At 43.7% G+C, this 24,442-nt stretch overlaps 1 protein-coding gene across 1 annotated transcript in view; it reads right to left on the reverse strand.

Moving 5' to 3' along the window:
- The window catches only part of CIT (citron rho-interacting serine/threonine kinase), a 206,395-nt gene that overhangs the window by 159,859 nt on the left and 22,094 nt on the right, over positions 1–24,442 (reverse strand). Inside the window, exons 5-7 of the mRNA XM_011964547.1 lie at positions 19,434–19,535; positions 3,326–3,468; positions 2,049–2,142 (exon numbers count right to left, since the gene is read on the reverse strand). Of these exons, the coding sequence (XP_011819937.1) occupies positions 2,049–2,142; positions 3,326–3,468; positions 19,434–19,535 (339 nt within the window). The remainder of the gene's footprint in view (positions 1–2,048; positions 2,143–3,325; positions 3,469–19,433; positions 19,536–24,442) is intronic.

Genomic DNA, 24,442 nt, shown 5'->3' on the forward strand with positions numbered 1-24,442 from the left:
GAAGAGAATGACCTCAGACACAGAGATAGGGTCTTATTCTTAATTCCTCTTTATTTACCAAGCAGTAACTTTGGATCTTGATTAGTTTTCTGAGCAGGTTTTCTTACTGCAAACGCATATTCCTGTCTAATTAATTAGCTTTCTGATGCTTCTCAACCTACTGTAGGCATGATCAACTAAGGGTTCTCAAATCCCACTTTCCCCAATCATCCCATCCCAGGCACATCTGGCAATGTCTAGAGACATTTTTGGTTATCTCAACTGGAGGGGAGGGTGCTAATGGCATCTAGGAGGAAGGCGTCAGGGATGCAGCTAAATATCTTATACAGGGCAGGCCCCACAACAAAAAATTATTCAGATCAAAATGTCAGTAGTGCTGAGGTTACATTGTCAATGTACCTATGCTTCAATTTATTTCTAAATTCATGATTTTTTTTAATTTCACGAATGCAGCATATAAATTTGTTTTAAGACAGGGTCTTGGTTCTGTCACCCACGCTGGAATGCAGTGGTGCAAACATGGCTCGTTGCAGCCTCAACCTCGTGGGCTCCAGCGATCCTCCTGTCTTGGCCTCCCATGTGGCTGGGGCCACAAGCATGTACCACCATGTCTGGCTAATTTTTTTATTTTTTGTAGAGACTAGGTCTCATTTCGTTGCCCAGGCTGTTCTCAAACTCAAGTAATCCTCCCGCCTCGACCTCCCAACGTGCTGGGATTACAGGTGTGAGGCACTCTACCGGCCCATATAAATTTTTTAATCCTAAGTGATAAAACTTTGCATTATTTTAACTTTTTTTCTGTGCTTTATTCCACTAAGATTAATACCTAAGTTTTCATGCCTGTTTCTAAATTGTACATAATTTTTAAAACATAAAATGCTTTGCAGTTATAGCAATATAATCTAATTTTTAATGTAATGATCAAGTGAACAGATTACAAGAAAATAACCTGAAATAAAGAATAGTGCTGAGGTTGAGAAACTCTGACACTGGACAACATGGGGAACTTATTTTTCCAAGGGCCTGAACACCAAGAAAATTCTCTCAAGTAGGTCTCAGGTCTGCAGAACACACAGGCCACATGCTAGAGAGCAAAAAGTTCACGCAACTCCAAGCCTTTTCTTAACATCAGCCTAACAATACCCACCTTTCTGAAAGCAGTTTAAGAAAAAAAGAAAATTTTACATATTGTCCTTTATATAAAGGATTTAACTCTCAGACTTGAGGGGCGTTTTGAAGAGCAGCTTCTCTAACCTCTTAAGTTGTGCATTTTAACTAGCATCAGTTTTTTGTAGAGAAAGTATAAAAGATCAAGTTCCCAAGGATTTGTCTAGGTCACCAAGTGGTTCAGTTGTAAAATCAGTCTTAAAACCTAAGTCGATTTTCTCTTAGACATATCCTTTTTTGCAGAGTTGACTTCAAAATTCATATTTTAGTACATACCAACTTTATTAGACGATTTTTAAACTCTAATCTTTTTTACTTTGTCATCTTTTTCCTAAAGTATTCTCGCTCTTGATCTCAGTAGCTACCCTCCTGCCGTCCTACTTAGCATGTGGAATAGAGTGCAATTTCTACCAAAGATCCAAGACTTAAAAATGACATTTTGAGCACTTGGTTCTTAACACTTAAGGATATTTGGTTCAAATGCTCCAGTGATTAATTTCAATTTTGCTGCATAGGAAATAGAGGATTTGACATACAGGAGTTTCCGTTTCATCGAAATATTTTAAAGTAAAAAAGATAACATAACAGAAGACAGTCTGTAACAGGCAAGGAAAATGAAGGGAGAAACAAAATAAGCTTTTTCCTTTATTTCTAACCAAACTATAAGAATGCTCCTAAAAATGTCCTGTAGGGTATTAACAGGCACTATAAATGAAAAGGTGCCACCGTCTGGGAAATAGTTCTGTGTCCCCTCCCGACCCCCATACACTGCCAAAGGTGAACGTTGTTCACCATTTTATCCCAACACTTCCCAAACTTAGGAGGACCAAGAATACTTTTTAGTATTAACTCTATTAAGCTATCTTATTCCATTTTGTTACCATCTTGTTTGAATTCATTTTTGCAGCAGAGCCAAAATCCACCAGCTTGATGTGTCCTGTGCGGTCAATGAGAATGTTCTCGGGCTTGATGTCTCTGTAAGAAAATCAGGACCATGAATTGCCTCCTCCATCCCAATCAGCAAGCAACTGCTAAACTAGAATTTCAATTGAGCCAAAAATCTTTGTTTATGTATTCTGCTATATAGACCTCCTCTATTGATGGATATAAACGATTAGCATACATTTTGCGAAACAAAGTTAACCAAAAGGCAAGGAGAGAGAGAGGGAGGGAGGGAGGGGAAGAGGAAGAATAGGGGGGAAAGAAAAGAGAAATGAAACACATATTATTCAATGGATTATTTCTCCTAGAGACACACATTTTACATTAGGAAAACTAAGGCCAAAAGGAGCTATGAAATTTTCCCAAGGTTATGTAGCTGGCCAATGGAAAAGCTGAGACTCTATCTCAGATTTTGTGATTCCTGGCCTAACAATCGTTGCATTCCCACAACATTCTCAGATGTACACAAAACAACAGATGAGTGAAGACATGAAGAACTACTTATCAACTGAAGATTCTGTAAACCAGGCGCGGTGGCTCATGCCTCTAATCCCAGCACTTTGGGAGGCCGAGGTGGGAGGATCACGAGGTCAGGTGATTGAGACCATCCTGACCAACATGCTGAAACGCTGTCTCTACTAAAAATACAAAAATTAGCTGGGTGTGGCGGCGCGTGCCTGTAATCCCAGCTACTTGAGAGGCTGACACAGAAGAATCACTTGAACCCAGGAGGCAGCGGTTGCAGTGAGCCGAGATGGCACCATTGCACTCCAGCATGGTAAGAGAGTTAGACTCCATCTCAAAAAAAAAAAAAATCTTTGTAAATTCTAACGTGCAGAGTTACAGAAGTACAGCTCCATGGTCTTACACTACTGTGTGGTATGACATTTCCTTCTGCAAACCAAATTCAGTTCTTCTATCATATAATCCAAATAACCCATGCAAGAGTTCCCAGTCTTACTTAGCTACATTACCAGATCTTACTAGCAAACCTGAGCACATTACAATTCTAGATCTATTGCACTGCTGGATGGGCAAGCTGAAATGTCCTCCCTTTTGGAAAGTCTGCTTTCAGCCAGTTATTGGTAGACTGGCTAAAAATTGGATGGAGCGTTATCTTGATCCTGAAATCATTCATCCACTCATTTCCATGCAGGAACTCTTATGCAACACAGAAAAATCCTCAACATAAAAATGCTACCAGAGTCTCACTTACCGATGCACATATCCCATCTGATGAACACTGTGAACAGCCAAAATCAGTTCAGCTAGGTAAAACTGAATCAGGTTTTCATCTAACTGGTCCTCATATCTATTCAAAAGTGACAGCAAGTCCCCTCCAGGCTGATATTCCATGACCTGTATAGAATGCCAAAGTTATTAATTATTCACACACCCAAAAATAGGGAATGCCTCAATTAGATCCTCAAATATCACCTGACATGTTACAATAACAAGGTCTCCACAAAACAAAGAAGATGTGTAAGGCACACTGTAAGTCACATAGGATGAAGTCCCTGCCCTAAGAAAATTACATCTGTTACTCAGGGGAATCAATATAATGAAAGACTAGTCCCAGACACCATGCACAGTGTTTGCAAGGCAAGCTTGAAAAGTTGAATTAAATCCACCCACTTCCCCACCCACAAGTTGACACCCCAGACATTCCCTAGGATTAGGTACAGTGTAGACGGATATTCCTAGAGGGCAACCACTCTCTTATATCCTTTCTGTATTCCCCTCAGCACCCAGCAGAATTCAGAAGGCTTGCAATAAATGTGATACAATCTTTTCCTTTTATAGTCAGTGTGGAAGGCAACTGACAGCCTCTGTTCAGAATTTAAATGTGAAAATATCCCCTTTGACCTAGTAATTCCACTTCTAACAATTTACTTTACAGGTACTTACAATAGTTTGCAGATAAATAGAAAGATAAATAGATTCTTTGCAGTATTGTTTGTAACAGGAGAAAAAGCCATGGAAATCATTCAGCTATCCATCAAAGACAGGCTAAAATATGACATATGTAAACAATGGGATAAGACAAAGATATTAAAAACAAATGGATTCCATTTATTCATACTGCCATGGAAAATTGTCCATGACAATATAAAGTGAAATCCTGTAAAGAATAAAGTACAACCCCTTTTTTGTAATAAATAAGGAATTATTACATGTGTTTGTACATACACAGGAAAAAAATCTTGAAGAAGAATATTAAGCCTCAAGCAAAATGTTTGATTAGCAAAAAGAAACTCCTCTACCCCAAGGAACTGAAATCCTTTCTCCTTTTGATGATAAACAGTTGTGATATTCCTGAGTCCCCAGGTGGCTATAAGGCCAGTTAGCCTGGGTGGCTTCAGCCTCCTGCTGGTGACTTCACCTCTCTGCCTTTCAGTTTCATCCTCTCCAAAACAGGGAAAAGACTAATCCCCTTGCAGCACTGTGTGAGGATTAAGTAAGACAAGGTCCTCTGAGGGTGTGGCACAGTGCCTGGCACCAACATGAAGTCTTCACCTACCATTCAATTCCCATCCTTCCCCACTACTTTACTGCATGATCCTTTGTGCTCTGTCCAGCAAAAAGAACCCGTTGAGACAATCGCCGTAGCCATGTTAACCCTTATTGAGTTCTCCTGTCCTTCGCCCTGATTTCCCATTTTATTAGCCATGCTATAAATGTCTTGGAAGTTGTCTCATATGCTTTCTGGGAAAAGGCAAGATCTGAATATACTTCTTAAAAAAACACTAAATCTCACAAACTACTGCATTCCAAAAGCCAACTCGGGGATGTGAATTCTCACCATCATCCTCCAAACTCCTGCTTGCTTTTAGTCCAGAATTAGAAGAAAGCTCTAGACAAGTCAGAAGTAGAGCATCTGCACAGAGCCCCAAAGGCCTCAGGCTGGTCCAGTAAAATCTCCAGCAAGTGTGCCCAGCACCAAGGCAACCCCAAACCAGAGACCCCCGGAGAAGCCAGTGACTCGCGCATCCTCCCCAAGGGCTCCTTATAACCTGGGAGTCTACTCCATTCACATGGTTTCTGACAACAGCAGACATTAAGCCAGACACCGGACAATTGCATTTGAAGAGTAAGGTTCCATTTGCACAACAATTGCTGAAAAAATTTTGATTTATGGACTGGGCACAGTGGCTCATGCCTGTAATCCCAGCACTTTGGGAGGCCGAGGCAGGCAGATTATGAGGTCAAGAGATCGAGACCACCCTGGCCAACATGGTGAAACCTCATCTTTACTAAAAATACAAAAATTAGCTGGGCATGGTGGTGCATGCCTGTAGTCCCAGCTACTCGGGAGGCTGAGGCAGGAGAGTCGCTTGAACCCGGGAGGCGGAGGTTGCAGTGAGCTGAGATCACACCACTGCACTCCAGCCTGGCGACAGAGCGAGACTCCGTCTCAAAAAAAAAAAAAAAAAAAAAAAAAAAAAAAAAAAAAATATATATATATATATATATATGATTTATGAACAAGAGGAACACTTAGAAGGGGCAGCACCTCACATACGCACTTTCTTTCCCCCAAGTTCCTAGCAGACATTAGTTACTCACCCCAGTCCTCGAGGAGCCCACGGGAGCCACCTGGCTGCCTTTAGCTCACCCACTCATCCCAACCTGGTTCTCCACAGGCCCTGGGTATGTGGGTGAATGCTAATTTATATGTCTGTTTTAAATATATATTGCCATTAAAAAGGTCTTAAATATCCAAAAAAAGAAAAAGGAAAGAAATTCACAGATAATAACAGAAGTACTTATACTTTTAGCACTGAAATGTCTTAAAATAACAACAATGCATATTTATGACGACACACCACAGTTATAAATTTCCTATGGCTGTATTAAAGATGTGAAAAAAACAGTATGGCTTGTGAGTTTAAGGCTGAGAAAGTCATATGCATAGCAGAGCAGCCACCGGCAACTCTTAAGAACTGACAAACTGAACACAACTTAGTATTTGGCAGCTACTCCTAACATTCTATTTGCAGTGACCAGTAAAATAGTTCAGAAAACAAGAGCCAGCTCGTAAAGAGGCAGAAAGATATGTATTCTTTGCTTCTATTCAGAAGATCCAACTTCCTGACTGAAAATCCCCTCCCAAATCAGATCAGTCTAAGAGTGGAACAACTTTCCATTTCTTCAAAACCAGGGTTGATTGAGAAAACAAGCAACAAAAATTACCACAGCTGCTACACAGCATGCATCACAACATGAGGCCAAAACAGACACACTCAATGACAAACCTCTAAATAGACCAGGTCTTTATCAAAGATGCTAATCAAACTTGACCCACCATTCCAGGTTACCACACCAAAAATTCCAACAGTGCACCATTAGAAGAATGTAGTTCAGACATTTACTGAGTCAATGTGGCTATCCCAAGATGTTACCCATATCCCAAAACTATACTACTGGGTATAGCTGCTCATTCTAGTATGAATGGAGCCCACGGGGAAGATGGCTTGTGTGTGGCCAACCAAGGCTTATTCAATCATCATGCTGTTAGAGCTTAAAGATACAATACAGACCCAGGACTTCAGTGCTTTCAGAAAATACATTTGGATTGTTAAAATGGTACCAAGAGGTTCCAAAAGCATCATCTAAAGTAACAAACTAGGCGTCTTCAATTCTTCTTACCAGGTGACCTGCTGTGAACCAAAGACCAGGGTCAGCAGAAAATGAAGAAGTTAAGGACAAAGTCGCCACCCAGGTTGTGACCGAGAGTCCATTCACAGCATCTGGTTTTGTCCAAAAATGTAACTCTGTCCCTGACTTTTACTACTCAGAGATGCTCAGTAAGGCACTGATCCTCAAAACCAGGATAGCCTTGGCTTCTACCCCAAGACAACTATAGGTCCTCTAGGTTAGAACTTCCCAAGCCTGATTGTCCATCAGAATCACCAGGAGAAGTGTTTCTTAAAAATAAGACAAGCCAGGCATGATGGCTCATGCCTATCCTAGCCCTCTGGGAGACTAAGGCAGTAGAATCACTTGAGGTCAGGAGTTTTGAGACCAGGCTGGGCAATAAAGCGAGACCCCACCTCTAATAAAAACAAAAAATTTAAAAGAAAATAAGATAGACTCATCTAAATCAATATTTGAGTGCCTATCATGTGCCAGCCACTATTCTAGATACTAGGGAAACAGCAGTGAATAAAACAGAAAAAATCTCCACCTCCATACAGCTGACGTTCTGGTATAATGAAAAAGAGTTCTGTTTTTTCTTTTTTTTTCTTTTTTTTTTTTTCTTTTTTTGAGATGAAGTCTCGCTCTGTTGCCCAGGCTGGAGTGCAGTGCTACGATCTCGGCTCACTGCAACCTCTGCCTCTCGGGTTCAAGCAATTCTCCTGCCTCAGCCTCCAGAGTAGGACTACGGGCACGCGCCACCATGCCCGGCTAATTTTTGTATTTTTAGTAGAGATGGGATTTCATCATGTTGGCCAGGCTGGACTCGAACTCCTGACCTCAAGTGATCCACCCACCTCGGTCTCCCAATGTGCTGGGATTACAGATGTGAGCCACTGTGCCCGGCAAAAATTTTAAAATGATAATAATAAGCAGTATAGTAAGGTAAAGCGTATCTCTTTCCCATCCCAACTACTTAGGGAGCTTAAAGGATTCCAGGGAATAACCCCAGACTGCATGGATCACACTCCATGGATGGGAATCTACAGTTTTAAGGAGCTACTGGGGTGATTCAGATGCAGCCAGCCCAGCATCGTGTGACCCACTGCTGAGGAGGCTGTGGAACAAATATGGCTCCCTTCTCCAAGTGAATTAAAAGTTTCTATAGCAGCAATGCCCTTGATGAAACATGGCTTTCATATAGCCATCACCTCTGCTGCTTATATTTTTTTCAGTGACTACTTGGAGCCTTTCTGCATATCAAGACAAGATCACTGACAACAAAGAGCTGGAAAATAACCAGTCCATCAGCACTGAAGCCAATGATCTTCCCTCCTTGCAAGGACTGGAGATGTCTCCTGCACACACAATGAGCAGCTGCAGGTCACCCAAATGATGATCACCAAGGCATAGTAATCAAAGGCTGCGGGCACAGGAGGAGGAAAGAGTCCTAGAGTGAAACAGCCCAAAACAATGTGGCAACCCCGCTGATGGCAGAGAAAGCACAGCAGCTGACAGACGAGCCTAGCTTGGAGCTATAATGGACTTGCTCTTTTAAAGCAAAGACTTTCAGGCCAACAGAGACAGACCCTTCTGATGGCAGCAGCTGCAGATGCTAATTAAAGGGCAAATCTCACATGTGTTCAGTTTGGAAGTAGCGGCTGCTTCTCTGTTGGTGTTTGCATCCATACCCCAGTACTAGGAAGGCAATTTCCATCCATTGTGTTGCATTTGAAACAAAGGACAAATGTGTGTGTGCACGTGTGCACACACACATATGCAATGCACCCACGTGCATGCTTGCATATGTGGGGATGGGGTGAATATTGAACAGTTCTTTAGTACTCTATTCCAATTCACATAGGGCATTAGAGGCATGCTGTGCTAGCCACCTCTTAGAAATGTCTCCTTGAAATGCTTGCACGCTCAGCACAACTGAAAGTGCCATGAAAATGTAATGGTGCCAGCGGCATCATTATCCGCTCTGCCCAGTGTTCCTGATCTTTGGCATGAGGGAGGAGAGAAGGGGTCCTTAAAGCAGAGTGGCCTCTGAGCAGAGGGGCCCCGATATTATTATTCTTTAGAATAAAAACTGTTATTTTCTTCTTGGTCAAAGTGATCAAGAGAAAAAGAGAGAAGGCCCTTTATCTTAGAAAACATGAAACCCAGCCTGATTCATCCATCTATGAAAAAAATCCTCATTGAGTACTGGATCATCCAAAGTCTTGCCAAGAAACAGACAGGACATGCAAACCAGGGAATTGAGGACATTCATTAGGGAAGGGGCTATTTACAAAGGTACGGGTTAGGAGAAGAAAAATAAATTTGGGGTGATGAAGCACCCCAGGGCTAGCAACAGAAGGGGACCAGATACCATGCCTGGGCCTGAAAGAGCAAGTACAGGGATTTTGGATGTGTACACTATTACTGAAGGGACAAAAGGAAGAAGCTATAACCAGAAACTAACTATAGCTACAGTTATAGGACAATGGTTCTCAGAATGAGGTCCCCACACCAGCAGCAGCATTACTTGGAAACTAGCTAGAAATGCAAAGTCTTGGCCAAGTGTGGTGGTTCATGCCTGGAATGCCGGCATTTTGGGAGGCTGAAGCAGGAGGATTGCTTCAGCCCAGGAATTCAAGACCAGCCTGAGCAACACAGGGAGACCCCCATCTCTACAAAAAATGAAAAAGGTAGCCGGGCATGGTAGTGTATGCCTGTAGTCCCAGTTACTCAGGAGGGTGAGGTAGGAGGACGGCCTGAGCCCAGGAGTTTGAGGCTACAGTGAGCTATGATTGTGCCACTGCATTCCCGCTTAGATGACACAATAAGACTCTGTCTCGAAAATAGAAGAAGAAATGCAAATTTCTGGGCCCCACCCCAGACCTACTGAATCAGAAACTCTGGGGATAAGGCCAAGCAAGCTGGGACGACATAATTAAATTGTGGCTCCTAAAATGGTAAAAGTGTAAATGCACTTTTACATGCCTCAAAACACCAGAATAAAAAAAAATTTTTTTAAATTTTTTAAAAACTATTTGAAAGGCACAGAAAACTCAAAGAACCTCCCAAAGGCAACAATACACTCAGCAATTGAAGTCAATAAGAGGAATTAATATCTCATTTCACCAATAAGAAAATTGAAGCCGAAAAGGCCAGTGACTCTGGAGAGACCAAACAAGGAATGGTAATAAAACAAGAACCAATATTCTAAGTCACAGCCTCATTCTGATGGGCAGCTGGCTTCCAAACCCTGGCTTCAGAAGCAGCAGCATGTGAACAGGCCTGGTGAGTTTTGAGACATGCCTGAAAAATCAGATAATCTTAGCCGAGAGATCAAAACAGCACATGTCTCACTGTCAAAACTATCATAAGCTGCCACATTTCACTAAAGTAAACAATGAAGTTGTGTTCATTAACTCCCTCCAGATTCCCAATGACAGCATAGGCTGCTATTCATGAAAGCCTAGAAACAGCCCACTTTCAAATTGTTCCTACATAGGAAACAAACGCTGCCCATAAAATTGCACAGGTGTGGGTTGAAAGCAAGATAAGAAATATAAAAAACTCATCCCAAGCAGGGCATCCTAGTAGCAGTGGTTTCAGATCCAGAAGTATAATGCCTTGAGTAAGAATATGGAAGGTGAAACCACAGGCCTGGCTTCAAAGCTCAGCTGTACCTTGTATCACCTATAAAAGCAGCTGTTTATTTTGCTTTTTTTTTTTTTTTTGAGATGGAGTCTCACTCTGTCGCCCAGGCTGGAGTGCAGTGGCACCATCTTGGCTCACTACAACCTCTGCCTTCCAGGTTCAAGCAATTCTCCTGTCTCAACCTCTGGAGTAGCTCAGATTACAGGTGCCGGCCACCATGCCCGGCTAATTTCTGTATTTTTAGTAGAGACAGGGTTTCACCATGTTGGCCAGGCTGGTCTCGAACTCCTGATCTCAAGTGATCCACTCGCCTCAGCCTCCCAAAGGGCTGAAATTACATGTGTGAGCCACCGTGCCCAGACAAAAGCAGCTGTTTTAGCCTCTGTGACAGACTATTAATTGTGCCCCCGAATCCATCCTTCCCTTATTCCACAGTAATAAGAATTTTAGCTTGACAGAGGTCACACAGCCGACAGTAAATTCCCAGTCTCCTTAGCAGTTAGATGCGCAGTCACATGACTGCGTTCTGGCCGAGAAAATGTGAGAGGAAATGATGTGTCCAACTTCCACATCAATCTATGGAGAAAGAATTTGCTTACTCTGAATTTCTGTTCTTTTTTCCTACCAGCCAGCTGGAACAGAGACATGAAATGGCCCAACTTCAGCCGTGTAAAAGAAGACAACATCCTAAGGAATGGGGGAGTCACAACACGGAAGGAACCTGGATCCCTGAATTAACACACACAGCAGAGCTGCTCTGCCAGCCTGGGCTGTACATTAGGGTCTCTTTGATATAGCAGCTAAGCGTGTACCTTAGCTGATATATCTCTACATGCAACTAGGGAAAAACATTTGGAGTGAACATAAGGAAGTCACTGTAAGGTTACAGCACAGAAAAGGATTTCGTGGGTCAATTGCAGGCTCAGAGCAAGGGTAACTTGAAGAAAACCACAGCAGGAAAAACATTAGCACAAAGAATTTAGACAAAACAACACTGGCAGGGTTCAGTGGCTCACGCCTGTAATCTCAGCACTCTGAGAAGCCGAGGTGGGCGGATCATGAGGTCAAGAGTTTGAGAACAGCCTGATCAATAGGTGAAACCCCGTCTCTACTAAAAAGACAAAAATTAGCCAGGCATGGTGGCGCACGCCTGTAATCCCAGCTACTCAGGAGGCTGAGGTAGGAGAATCACTTGAACCCAGGAGGTGGAGGTTGCACTGAGCTGAGATTGCGCCACTGTACTCTAGCCTGGGTGACACAGCGAGACTCCGTCTCAACAACAACAAAAAAAATACTACAAGTGGTGGGATGCAAAACTACGTGTTCTTTGTGAAGATCAGCTCCTTCATGGAAGGACACTGATAAAGGCATCTGTTATGCAGAATTGAACAGATTTCTTCATGAACCAGATCAACAGAGCACTGTTTCCATGAGCCACCTGCAGAATACAGGATTAGCCTTGTTATATAGAACCAGATATTATGACGGAGTTTGTGACAATTTTCTATAGACCAGAAAACAGTAAACCAAACTCACTGGTATGTCACCACAAATGGGAAATGTTTAGCCATCAAAATGCAAAAGAACTCAAGTTCAATTTCTTTGCACTGCATTCCAAATTTTGAAAATCTCACTGAGTCTATCTTGAATTACACACGTTAAAGAAAATAACTCTGCTGAGAATATAATGCAAGTTCTGTAATACAGTAAGTAAATTTGAACATACATCAAATTTCTATGAAATTAATCACACATTCATCCAATAAATATTGTTTAAGCATTGACTTGGTAAAGCTCACCCCTTAAGGATGAAGTCGCCTACTGGGACAGAGCAGCACCCACTCATGAAGGAGAAGTACAGGGTGCAATGAGAGTACAGTCAAAAGGCGCCGTCCCAGAAGTACAGGTTCTAGGAGAGGCTTCTGGAAGAAGTGAAATCTGATCCAACCCAGAAAGAGAAAGAGGAGTTAGCAAGGTGAACAGGGAAAGAGTGAACGGCATGCAAAAAGGTCAGAGGCAACGTCAAAGAACCAAAGGAAGTTCAGGATGGATGTAAGGTAGAAAGAGAAATAGTAAGTGACGAGGCTGGAGGCAAGGGCAAGAAAGGCCTGGTAAGTCACGTGAAAGAGGGTGGACTTCATCCAGAGGACAGCAGGGAGTCTTGAAGGGTTTCAATAGTGGGATGTCTTGGCTGCAGTATGTGGAAGACCTGGGAGGAGGGCCAGACAGATGGCAGCGAGAATACTTCAGAGGTTATCACAGCAATGCAGGGTAGAGAAGATGGAGGCCTGAAACCCACACAGCAGGGGCAAGAATGGAGAGAAGAGACAGCCAGGAGGGATAGACCATAGGAGGCAGAATCCTGTTGTTTTTTTCACTGATTTAAAATGTATCTTCAAGGCCAGGCGCGGTGGCTCACGCCTGTAATTCCAACACTTTGGGAGGTCGAGGCAGGCAGATCACAAGGTCAGGAGTTCGAGACCAGCCTGGTCAACATGGAGAAACCTCATCTCTACTAAAAAGACAAAAACTAGCCAGGCATGGTGGTGCACGCCTGTAATCCCAACTACTCAGGAGGCTGAGGCAGGAGAATTGCTTGAACCCAGGAGGCAGAGGTTGCAATGAGCCGAGATCACGCCACTGCACTCCAGCCTGGGCAGAGCGAGATTCCGTCTCAAAAAAAAAAAAATAAAATAAAATAATGTTCAACTGCCAGGGGAGCATGATATGTAAGTTTCCCCAAACTTCAAATGTTTGTTGATGTAAAAGTGGCCAATAGATAGGATGGAATTTCAGGACTGTACAGTACCAATATAAATCTAGGATCCCTTTATCTTGCAACAGAATAGGCTTCCAGATTCAGAATTTTTCAGATTACAGAAAAGTAAAGGTAAAGTGGTACATACACTTTTTTTTTTTTTTTTTTTGAGACAGAGTCTTGCTCTGTTACCCAGGCTGCAATGCACTGGCATGATCTTGGCTCACTGCAACCTTCACCTCCTGGGTTCAAGTGATTCTCCTGCCTCAGCCTAAGGAGTAGCTGGGATTACAGGCACCCACCATCACACCTTGCTAATTGTTGTATTCTTAGTAGAGATGTGGTTTCACCATGTTGGCCAGGCTGGTCTTGAACTCCTGAACTCAGGTTATACACCCGCCTCGGCCTCCCAAAGTGCTGGGATTACAGGCGTGAGCCACCGTGCCCAGCCATACATACACTTTATATTATGTAACACCCTCAGTAGGGTCTGGGACATCACCTCGTAATCAAACACATTCATAATTTTATAGTAAAATGTGAAGTCACTCTAAAGGGAATGAATAAAGACTAAAAAGAGCCTTAAGACAGCTTGGATCAAGTTTTGCCAAAAACTGAGTTCAAGTCAGATTTTGTTGATAAACAAGTAATAAAAGAACTTGAGGTTATTCAGAACTCTAGGTATTTCAGAATTACAGATAAGGGATGGCAGAGGTATGATCATATCTTAATTTCCAAGCTAAGTTTGCGCTTTTATGTGAAAACTATACCCTTAGCAAGCATTTTACTCTAAAGCAACAAAGTACTTGAGAAGAAAATGGAGACAAGAAAATATTAATAATTACAAAATCCCATCAGTAATACCCAATTGAGCTACAAAAGAAGGGAGTAAAAATGTCATTGACCCAAGTGGCAATGCGCTGAGGCAACCAGAACTCCGAAAAACAGCTGCATTAAGAACCCTCCCAGGCTGGGCACGGTGGCTCACATCCGTAATCCCAGCACTTTGCGAGGCCGAAGCGGGCAGATGATGAGGTCAGAAGATAGAGACCATCCTGGCTAACACGGTGAAGCTCCATCTCTACTAAAAACACAAAAAATTAAACGAGCTTGGTGGTGCGTGCCTATCTATAATCCCAGCTACTCCGGAGGCTGAGGCAGGAGAATCGCTTGAACCCGGGAGGCGGAGGCTGTGGTGAGCCGAGATCACAACACTGCACTCCAGCCTTGGCGACAGAGCGAGACTCGGTCTCAAAAAAAAAAAAAAAACTTCCATCTTGCAAGATGGCGGATGGAAAAGCTGAGTAGAAGCTAAGGATGCTGATGCCAGTGGTGAGATCAATGGGGAAGCCCCCTACACCTGGGAACCTGTCCTAGCATAGAAATCTGCAGAGTCCCAATCCGAGAGGTACTCCAGGAAGACTATGCCCAAGCAGATGTCCACAGCCGTTAAATCCACAATTAAGAAGACAAAGGTGGCCGGACGCGGTGGCTCATGCCTCCCAAGTGCTCATCCCAGCACTTTGGGAGGCTGAGGCGGGCAGATCACCTGGGGTCAGGAGTCACAAACCAGCCTGGCCAACATGGTGAAACTCTGTCTCTACTAAAAATGCAAAAAGGAGCCAGACATGGTAGTGGGCACCTGAAAATCCCAGCTACTCAGGAGGCTGAAGCAGAAGAATTGCTTGAACCTAGAAGGTGGAGGCTAGAGTGAGCCAAGATCCCGCCACTGCACTCCATCCTGGGCAACAGAGCAAGACTCTGTCTCAAAAAAAAAAAAAAAAAATCCAGGCACAGTGGCTCACGCCTGCAATCCCAGCACTTTGGGAGGTGGAGGCGGGTGGATCACGAGGTCAGGAATTCAAGACCAGCCTTGCCAACGTGGTGAAACCCCACCTCTACTAAAAAATATAAAAATGAGCCAGGCGTGGTGGCACACGCCTGTAATCCCAGCTACTCGGGAGGCTGAAACGGGATAACCTGGGAGGCGGCGGTTGCAGTGAGCCGAGATCACACCACTGCACTCCAGCCTGGGTGACAGGATGAGACTCCATCTCAAACACACACACACACACACACACACACACACACACACGGAAGAAAAAGGAAAGTTCTTTCTACTATGACAAAGCTAGGTGGTGGTAATAAGAATGGTGACATCAAAGTGAGAAATTATCAAAATGCCTAGACAGTACTCTCCTGAAGATGTGATTTGAGAACTGTTCAGACATGAAACAAAGCACTACCATCAACATGTAAGAAAACTACATTTGGGCATCCCTGCTGGGGCTCCTCTGATCAACCTCACTGGCCACAGGGGAGGCAAGCAGTGGTTTCCCTGAAGCTACTGAGCAGTAGCCTGCCACACAGACCACTAAATCCTCAACTGAGTTCCTTTACACAGAACACTGAAAATTTGTCAACGCCTCTACCAAAATGGACCTTGATGGTATGAAAATCCCAAAGCATTTCAATAATGCTTACTTTTAAGAAGAATAAGCTGCCTGAGACTAGACACCAAGAAGAGGAGCTCTTCAACTCAGAGAAGAGAAATATGAGTTTATTGAACACTGCAAGGTAGACCAGAAAACTGTGGACTCTCAACTTTGGTTCAAAAAGCAAAGCCCTTCCTAATTCCAGGACCTCTTAGATTCTGTGTGGCATTGAAAATGAAGTTTATCTTCACAAGTTAGTGTTCTAAACCTCTCGCGGAGCTCTAATTAAAATATCTAAAACAGGCTGGGCATCGTGGCTCACGCCTGTGATCCCAACAATTTGGGAAGCCAAGGCAGGAGGATGGCCTGGGGCCAGGAGTTCAAAACCAGCCTAGGTAACCTAGTGAGACCCCAGTCTCTGAAAAATTTAAAAATTAGCTAGGCATGGTGGTTTGTACCTGTTGTCCTAGCTAATCAGGCGGCAAAAGCAGAAGAATCACTTGAGCCCTGGAATTTGAGGTTACAGTGAGCTATGATCATGCCACTGCAACAGAGACCGCATCGCTTAAAAAAAAATACGTATCTAAAACAACAATAACAAACAAACTTGAACCAAAACAAACAAAAGCCCTATTGTTTCAAGGGAACTTCTTTTCTTTTTTTTCTTTCTTTTTTTTTTTTTTGATAGGGCGTCTCACTCTGTCGCCCAGGCTAGAGTGCAGTGGCATAATCTCGGCTTACTGCAAGCTCCGCCTTCTGGGTTCACACCATTGTCCTGCTTCAACCTCCCAAGTAGCTGGGACTATAGGCACCCGCCACCGCGTCTGGCTAATTTTTTATATTTTTAGTAGAGACAGGGTTTCACCATGTTAGCCAGGATGGTCTCGATCTTCTGATCTCATGATCCACCCACCTCGGCCTCCCAAAGTGCTGGGATTACAGGTGTAAGCCATCACGCCTGGCCCAAACTTCTTTTCTCAATAAAGAAGCCTGAGGCTAGGCACAATGGCTCACGCCTGTAATCCCAGCACTTTGGGAGGCCAAGATGGGTGGATCAACTGAGGTCAGGAGTTCAAGACCAGCCTGACCAACATGGCGAAACCCCGTCTCTACTAAAAATACAAAAATTAGCTGGGCGTGGTGGCATGCGCCTGTAGTCTCAGCTACACAGGAGGCTAAGACAGGAGGATCACTTGAACCCGGGAAGTGGAGGTTGTAGTGAGCCGAGAATGCACGACTGCACTCAAGCCTGGGTGACAGAGAAAGATTCCATCTCAGAAAAAGAAAAGAAAAAAAGAAAAGGTGCAGTGGCTCACACCTGTAATCCCAGCACTTTGGGAGGCTGAGGCGGGCGGATCACCTGAGGTCAGGAGTTTGAGATCAGCCCCACCAACATAGCGAAACCCTGTCTCTACTAAAAATACAAAAATTAGCAGGGTATGGTGGCATGCACCTGTAATCCCAAGTACTTGGGAGGCTGAGGCAAGAGAATCACTTGAACCCAGGAGGTGGAGGTTGCAGTGAGCTGAGACTGAGCCATTGCACTCCAGTCTGGGTGACACCAGCCTGGGTGACAGAGCGAGACTTTGTCTCAAAAAAAAAAAAATGTCCGTTAATACATTCAAACATGAGAAGCTCCCTAAGATGCAGAGAGCACAAGGTAAATATTGCATCTGCAACAAATGTCCTGGAACACCAGCAACCCTAGAAACACACTAAAGTCATCTGTGAAGATGAGGGTTCCATGTCCCAAGTCTCAAAGAAGGAAAGCTTCTAAGGCAATATTTAAGAAAGGGTGTTTCAGGCCATACACCTAAGAGCCATGGCATTGGTTCTGAAGGCACATGTGGTCAGTCAAAGCCAGTCTTCCAATAGATTCGTATGTGAATGTCCTCACTCAGAGGACAAGGAAAACTTCTCTCCAGGCACTGGGTTCTCAACTAATATGAAACCAAGACAAATAAACTTATTTATTTTAGGTCAGAAATAAAAGCAGCAAATTCCTCAAAAACTGGCCAGTAGAAGTTTAAGATACGTGGGAGTTCATCTCTCTCGTACCTTTTCTCTCACGTGAGCCTGTTTATCTCCATTCAGGGTAACATGACAGTCTTCTTTTGAGGGCTGAATCAGGAACAAAAATTGTTTCTAGGATACACTCTTTAAATTTAGGAATTTAATCCCTCAAGAACCTACACAAGGCCCCAGAATGAATTTTAGCATTTTATTACTTATGATATATACACATCAGGGAAAATTATGCCACTGCTCAAAGAATAAAGTAGACCTGCGTGACTGACAAGGAAGAAAGGATGTCTGGGATACACTGGTGAAAGGCAACAGCAAGCTGGAGAGCCAAGCATAGAGTGACATACCATTTTTATAAAGCAACTATACACATGAGGATATAGAAGTATCCCCCACCGGGGCTGGGCACGGTGGCTCACACCTGTAATCCCAGCACTCTGGAAGGCCAAGGCAGGAAGATCGCTTGAGCTCAAGAGATCAAAACCAGCCTGGGCAACATGGCAAAACTCCGTCTCTACTAAAAATACAAAAATTGGCCGGGCGCGGTGGCTCAAGCCTGTGATCCCAGCACTTTGGGAGGCTGAGACGGGCGGATCACAAGGTCAGGAGATCGAGACCATCCTGGCTAACACGGTGAAACCCCGTCTCTACTAAAAAATACAAAAAACTAGCTGGGTGAGGTGGCGGGCGCCTGTGGTCCCAGCTACTCGGGAGGCTGAGGCAGGAGAATGGCATAAACCCGGGAGGCAGAGCTTGCAGTGAGCTGAGATCCGGCCACTGCACTCAGATGTGTATAAGAGACAGGGGCGACAGAGCGAGACTCCGTCTCAAAAAAAAAAAAAAATTAGCCAGGTGCAGTGGTGTACACCCAGGAGGCTGAGGTGGGAGGATTGTTGGAGCCCAGGAAGTTAAGGCTGCAGTGAGCCATGTTCATGCCACTGAACTCCAGCCTGGGTGGCAAAGCGAGACCTGGTCTCAAAAAAAGAAGAAAAGAAAAATATCCCCACCATGCTCCCACAGAGCATAGTTAAGGGTCAGAAAGGAAGAGCTTATGTAACCATTTAACATTTCTTCCCCTAGGGAAGAGGATTAGAAAATAAAACAGAGGGACTGGGCAGAGTGGCTCACGCCTATAACCCCAACACTTTGGGAGGCTGAGGCAGGTGGATCATTTGAGGTCAGGAGTTTGCGGCCAGCCCGGTCAATGTGATAAAATCCCATCTCTACTAAAAATACAAAAATTAGTTGGGCGTGGTGACACGCACCTGTAATCCCAGCTACTTGGGAGGCTGAGGCAGAAGAATCACTTGAACCTGGGAGGCGGAGATTGCAGTGAGCCGAGATTGCGCCACTGAACTCCAGCCTGAGTGACAGAGCGAGACTCTGTGTCAATAAAAAAAGAAGAGAAAAGAAAATGGGGGGCTTTCCCTTCAACTTCATGCATTTCTACAGTGTTTGCATTTTCTTATCACAACCATGAATTATTATCTTTTTTTTTATCCTAAGCAAGCTAACACAGGAAGTTTTTAAAAATTAAAGCAACATTCTCTTATACGTAATAACAGACTATTCCCCCAATAAATGATTTCCTATTATTGCCTTAAAGCCACAACTACAATATGCAACAATCAATGAGGCTGTTTCTAAATGGGTTAGCTCTTGATCTTTATAAAGAGGAAACCAGGGAGACATCTGTAAGGCAAGAAAGCCTTTGAATGAATGAGACCACATGGGCAAGAACCACATTCAGTTTTACCACAGGCATCTGAGTGTCAGAGTGTTAGGCTAATTCCAGAGAGACAGATGTAAAGACTCACCAGATAAAGGTGATTTTTGTCCTGAAAGGCATACTGTAATTGGGGGATCCACGGGCTTGTGCTTCGAGATAGTATGTTCCGCTCTTCCTCAAAAAATGAAACCTAGGAAAAAAAGAAACTGCTTAGAAAATTATAAAGAATTAAGTGTGAGAGGGGGAAAAAAGTATTTTCCTCTGTCTTTATGCCTAAACAGATATTTCTAGCTTAAAAAAAAAAAAAAGAAAAAGAAAAGAAAGAAGAAGGAAGGAAGGAAGGAGGAAACGAGGGAGGAAGGAAGGGAGGGAGGGAGGGAGGGAAGGAGGCAAGGAAGGGGCTGTCACTTAGCCCAGAATTGCATAAATCTCAATCATTCACCTACTTTGGTCACAATTTTTGCCAGCTCCATATATTACCTGCTCAACTCTTTAACATATTTCTTTAAACTCCCTTTCTTTAAATGTAAATATTTTTCTCTTCCTTTTCTGTTTCTGAACAATTCAGTCCTAAAGCCACTCGCTGGTATGGAACAAGGTAAGCATCCATACTGGTTATGGGGAGAGTCACGGTGGCCCAGGACAGGGTGCCAGTCCCAAGCAACGTGAGGAGGGCGGCACCCAGGTGTGGGCGCAGCCCAATACCACAGGCCCACACAGGGTGAAGAAGACATCCACGTGAAAGGGCAACTTATCTGGACAGAGCAGATTATCTGGACCCACCAAGGGGAGGTGGGATACCAACAAAGACAGTAGATTGGATGCACACAGATGCATAAAATAAGTAAACATATTAAGGGTATACTGTCAGAGAAGAGAATTACAAACATGGAAAGGGTGAAAACTAAAATGAACCCTGTGAAGTTGGATTGGAACTGGGGGTACTGGTGTGAACTCATGGTTTTCCCTTTTTATTTTTGTAGAGACAGAGTCTCTATGTTTCCCAAGCTGGTCTTGAACTCCTGGCTTCAAGTGATCCTCTTGCCTCAGCCTCCCAAAATGCTGAGATTAAAGGCATGAGCCACTGTGCCCAGCCACAGTTTTCAATATATAGACATAGATACACAAATATAGATGTAAATGTATGTGCGTGTGTGTGTGCGTGTGTGCACACGTGCACGTGTAGGTGGATATATACTGTATATACATATGTATATTCCTTAGTGCTGTCCACTGAAAGGGGTCTAGGAGTAGTGACACCCCAGTAGCAATGAAAATACCCAATGTCCAGATCTCGGCCTCTAAACACCATTGTCCACTGAAAGGAACAGGGCTCCCCTGAGAAATGACTGATGCCAGAGCCAGGGCAGAGAAAGTAAAATTACCAAAAGAACCTGAACATCTTGCTATACCAGAAAGCAGGAAAGTATTCAATGAATCTTGGGGACAAGTGAAAAGGACACAAAAGCTAACCTAAAAAGGTTCTCAGTGGCCAAATTGGGAACAATTTAAGTATAAAACTCGTGACAGAAATGGATTATAACTCACTGACTGAAATAGGAAAATGCAAGTCCACATAGATACAAAATATTTCCATCATTTGAAAGTAACTCTCCAAAAAACACTTTTTTAATTACAAAGGAGGCTGGGTGCAGTGGCTCATGCCTATCATCCCAGCGCTTTGGGAGGCCAAGGCAGGAGGACTGCTTGAGGCCAGGAGTTAGAGACCAGCATGGACAACATAGTGAGACCCCATCTCTACAATACAAAGATTAGCTGGGTGTGGTGATGTGTGCTTATAGTCCCAGTTACTCAGGAGGCTGTGGCAGGTGGATTACTTGAGCCCAGGAGTTCAACGCTACAGTGAGCCAAGATCGCACCACTGCACTCCAGCTTGGGCAACCAAGCAAGACCCTGTCTCTAAGAAAAATAAAATAAATAAAATTACGAAGGAGGAAGGAGTAACTCCACAAGCAGAAAAGCATAACTGGCATCACGTTAATCAAGTGATCAAAGTGAGCATCAACATGAATATGATAAATTGAAACTGAGAGTCGCCTGCTTGGATGCAATAAGAACAGAGCATCTTGTCAGGAGGCTGAGGCAGGAGAATGGCGTAAACCCGGGAGGCAGAGCTTGCAGTGAGGTGAGATCCGGCCACTGCCCTCCAGCCTGGGCGACAGAGCAAGACACCATCTCAAAAAAAAAAAGAACAGAGCATCTTGTCTGTGATATTCCAGGCAAAGATCAAGACCCTGAATCTAAATATGAGCAACATCAGACAAATTCAAACTTTACAAAATAACTGGCCTATAATCATCAGAATTGTCAAGGTCATGAGAGTCCAGGAAAAATCAAAGAACTGCTCCAGATTGAAGGAGACTAAAGAGACAGGACAATTAAGTGTCACGTGTGATCCTCAACTCGATTGTTTTATTCTAAAAGACATTATGGGGGCTGGGCATGGTGGCTCGTGCCTGAAATCCCAGCACTTTGGGAGGCTGAGGCAGGCAGATCACTTGAGTTCAGGAGTTCGAGGCCAGCCTAGCCAACATGGTGAAACTCCGTCTCTACTAAAAAATACAAAAACTAGCTGGGTGTGGTGGCATGCTACTTGTGGGGCTGAGGCAGGAGAATCACTTGAACCCGGGAGGCGGAGGTTGCGGTGAGCTGAAATCTCACCACTGCACTCTAGCCTGGGTGACTAAGCGAGACTGTGTCTTAAAAAAAAAAAAAAAAAACTGTGTAAATCAACTGCTTAAAATAAATAAATTATATATATGCATATATATGTAAATATATTCTATGCATGTGTACATATATATTTCTGTGTATATATATTCTGTATGCAATATATATTCTATGTGTATATACATTCTGTGTGTGTATATATACATTCTACATATATATTCATTGTGTAGCTATCAAATGGTTTAAGAAAAAAGTTGTTTATACTGTATGTGATGGTTAGTCTTGTGTCAACTTATAATCCTAGATGATTACATATCTATCTCCTACTGGTTCCATTTCCCTTAAGAACCCTGACTATACTGTACTTGCAACTTTTCTATAAATTTGTGATTGTTGGCCAGGCGCGGTGGCTCACGCCTGTAATCCCAACACTTTGGGAGGCCAACGCAGGCAGATCACTTGAGGTCAGGAGTTCAAGACTAGCCTAGCCAACGTGGTGAAACACCGTCTCTACTAAAAATACAAAAATTAGCCGGGCATGGTGGAGAGAACCTGTAATCCCACCTATTCAGAAGGCTGAGACAGGAGAATCATTTGAACCCAGGAGGCAGAGGTTGCAGTGAGCAGACACTGTGCCCCTGCACTCCAGCCTAGGTGACAAAGCAAGACTCTGTCTCCAAAAAAAAAACAAAAAAAATGGTTACTGTTTCAATTTTTTTTATTTAATTTTAAATTTAAAAAATTGTTTAGGTTATTTTTAGAATAAGTTACAGGGGATTTGTTTATTTGTTTGTTTGTTTGTTTTGTTTTGTTTTGTTTTAGAGACAGGGTCTTGCCGTGTTACCTAAGCTGGTCTCAAACTCCTGGGCCCAAACCATCCTCCCGCCTTGGCCTCCCAAAGTGCTGGGATTACAGGTGTGAGCAAAGTTACAGGTTTTGATATGTTAGTTAATATTAACTATTAAATATTTTTACATAGGTTGTCCACGTACTACCTAAAATCATGAGATTTAACACTACCAGAGATAAATCTAACGCATTTGGGAAACAGCAACCTAACCTCAGTAATTTACTACACCTGATGCTGATCCTTCTTTTGTCTGGCACATAAAAGGTGTCCAAGGAAGGCTGAACTGAACAGTCTACACCTTTGCTTGCTCACCACTGACTCTGTCTGACCCCTGAAGCTTCCATTAAAATAAGCAGTCTCCAAACAAAAAAAAAATTAAAAATAAATAAAATAAGCAGTCTCAGCCAGGAGGCGTGGCTCATGCCTGTAATCCCAACACTTTGGGAGGGGGAGATGGAAGGATCACTTGAGGCCAGGAGTTCAAGACCAGCCTGGGCAACATACGGAGATCCCACCTCTACACAATTTTTCTTTTTTTTTTTTTTGAGATGGAGCGTTTGCTCTTGTTGCCCAGGCTGGAGTGCATGGCATGATCTAAGCTCACTGCAACCTCTGCCTCCCAGGTTCAAGCGATTCTCCTGCCTCAGCTCCCGAGTAGCTGGGATTACAGGCATGTGCCACCACACCCAGCTAATTTTTTGTATTTTTAGTAGAGATGGGGTTTCTCCATGTTGGTCAGGCTGGTCCCGAACTCCCAACCTCAAGTAATCTGCCTGCTTCGGCCTCCCAAAGTGCTGGGATTACAGGCGTGAGCCACCGCGCCTGGCTCACAAAATTTTTTTTTAAAGTTAGTTGGGGGCTGGGCACAGTGGCTCACGCCTGTAATCCCAGTACTTTGAGAGGCTGAAGTGGCCAGATCACTTGAGGTCAGGAGTTCGAGACCAGCCTGGCCAACATGGCAAAACTCTGTCTCTACTAAAAAATACAAAAAACATTAGCCAGACATGGTGGTGCCCGCCTGTAGTCCCAGCTACTAGGGAGGCTGAAGCACAAGAATCACTTGAACCCAGGAGGCAGAGGGTGCAGTGAGTGAGATCGAGCCACTGAACTCCAGTGGACTCTGTCTCAAAAAAATAAAAATAAAAAGAGTTTTTAAAATAATAAAGTGGGCCGGGCGCAGTGGCTCACACCTGTAATCCCAGCACTTTGGGAGGCCAAGGCAGGCAGACCACAAGGTCAGAAGTTCGAGACCAGCCGCCTGACCAACATGGTGAAACTCCCCCCTCTACTAAAAATACAAAAATTAGCCAGGTGTGGTGGCAGGCACCTGTAATCCCAGCTACTCAGGAGGCTGAGCCAGGAGAATCACTTGAACCTGGAAGGCGGAGGTTGCAGTGAGCCGAGTTTGCACCACTGCACTCTAGCCTGGGCAACAGAGTGAGACTCATTCTCTAAATAAATAAATAAATAAATAAATAATAAAGTGAACTGGGTGTGGCAGCACATGCCTATGGTCCCAGCTACTTGAGAGGCTGAGGCGGGAGGGTCCCTTAAGC

The sequence above is a fragment of the Mandrillus leucophaeus genome, unplaced genomic scaffold (assembly GCF_000951045.1).
Source record: "Mandrillus leucophaeus isolate KB7577 unplaced genomic scaffold, Mleu.le_1.0 Scaffold7, whole genome shotgun sequence".
Classification (NCBI taxonomy): domain Eukaryota; kingdom Metazoa; phylum Chordata; class Mammalia; order Primates; family Cercopithecidae; genus Mandrillus; species Mandrillus leucophaeus.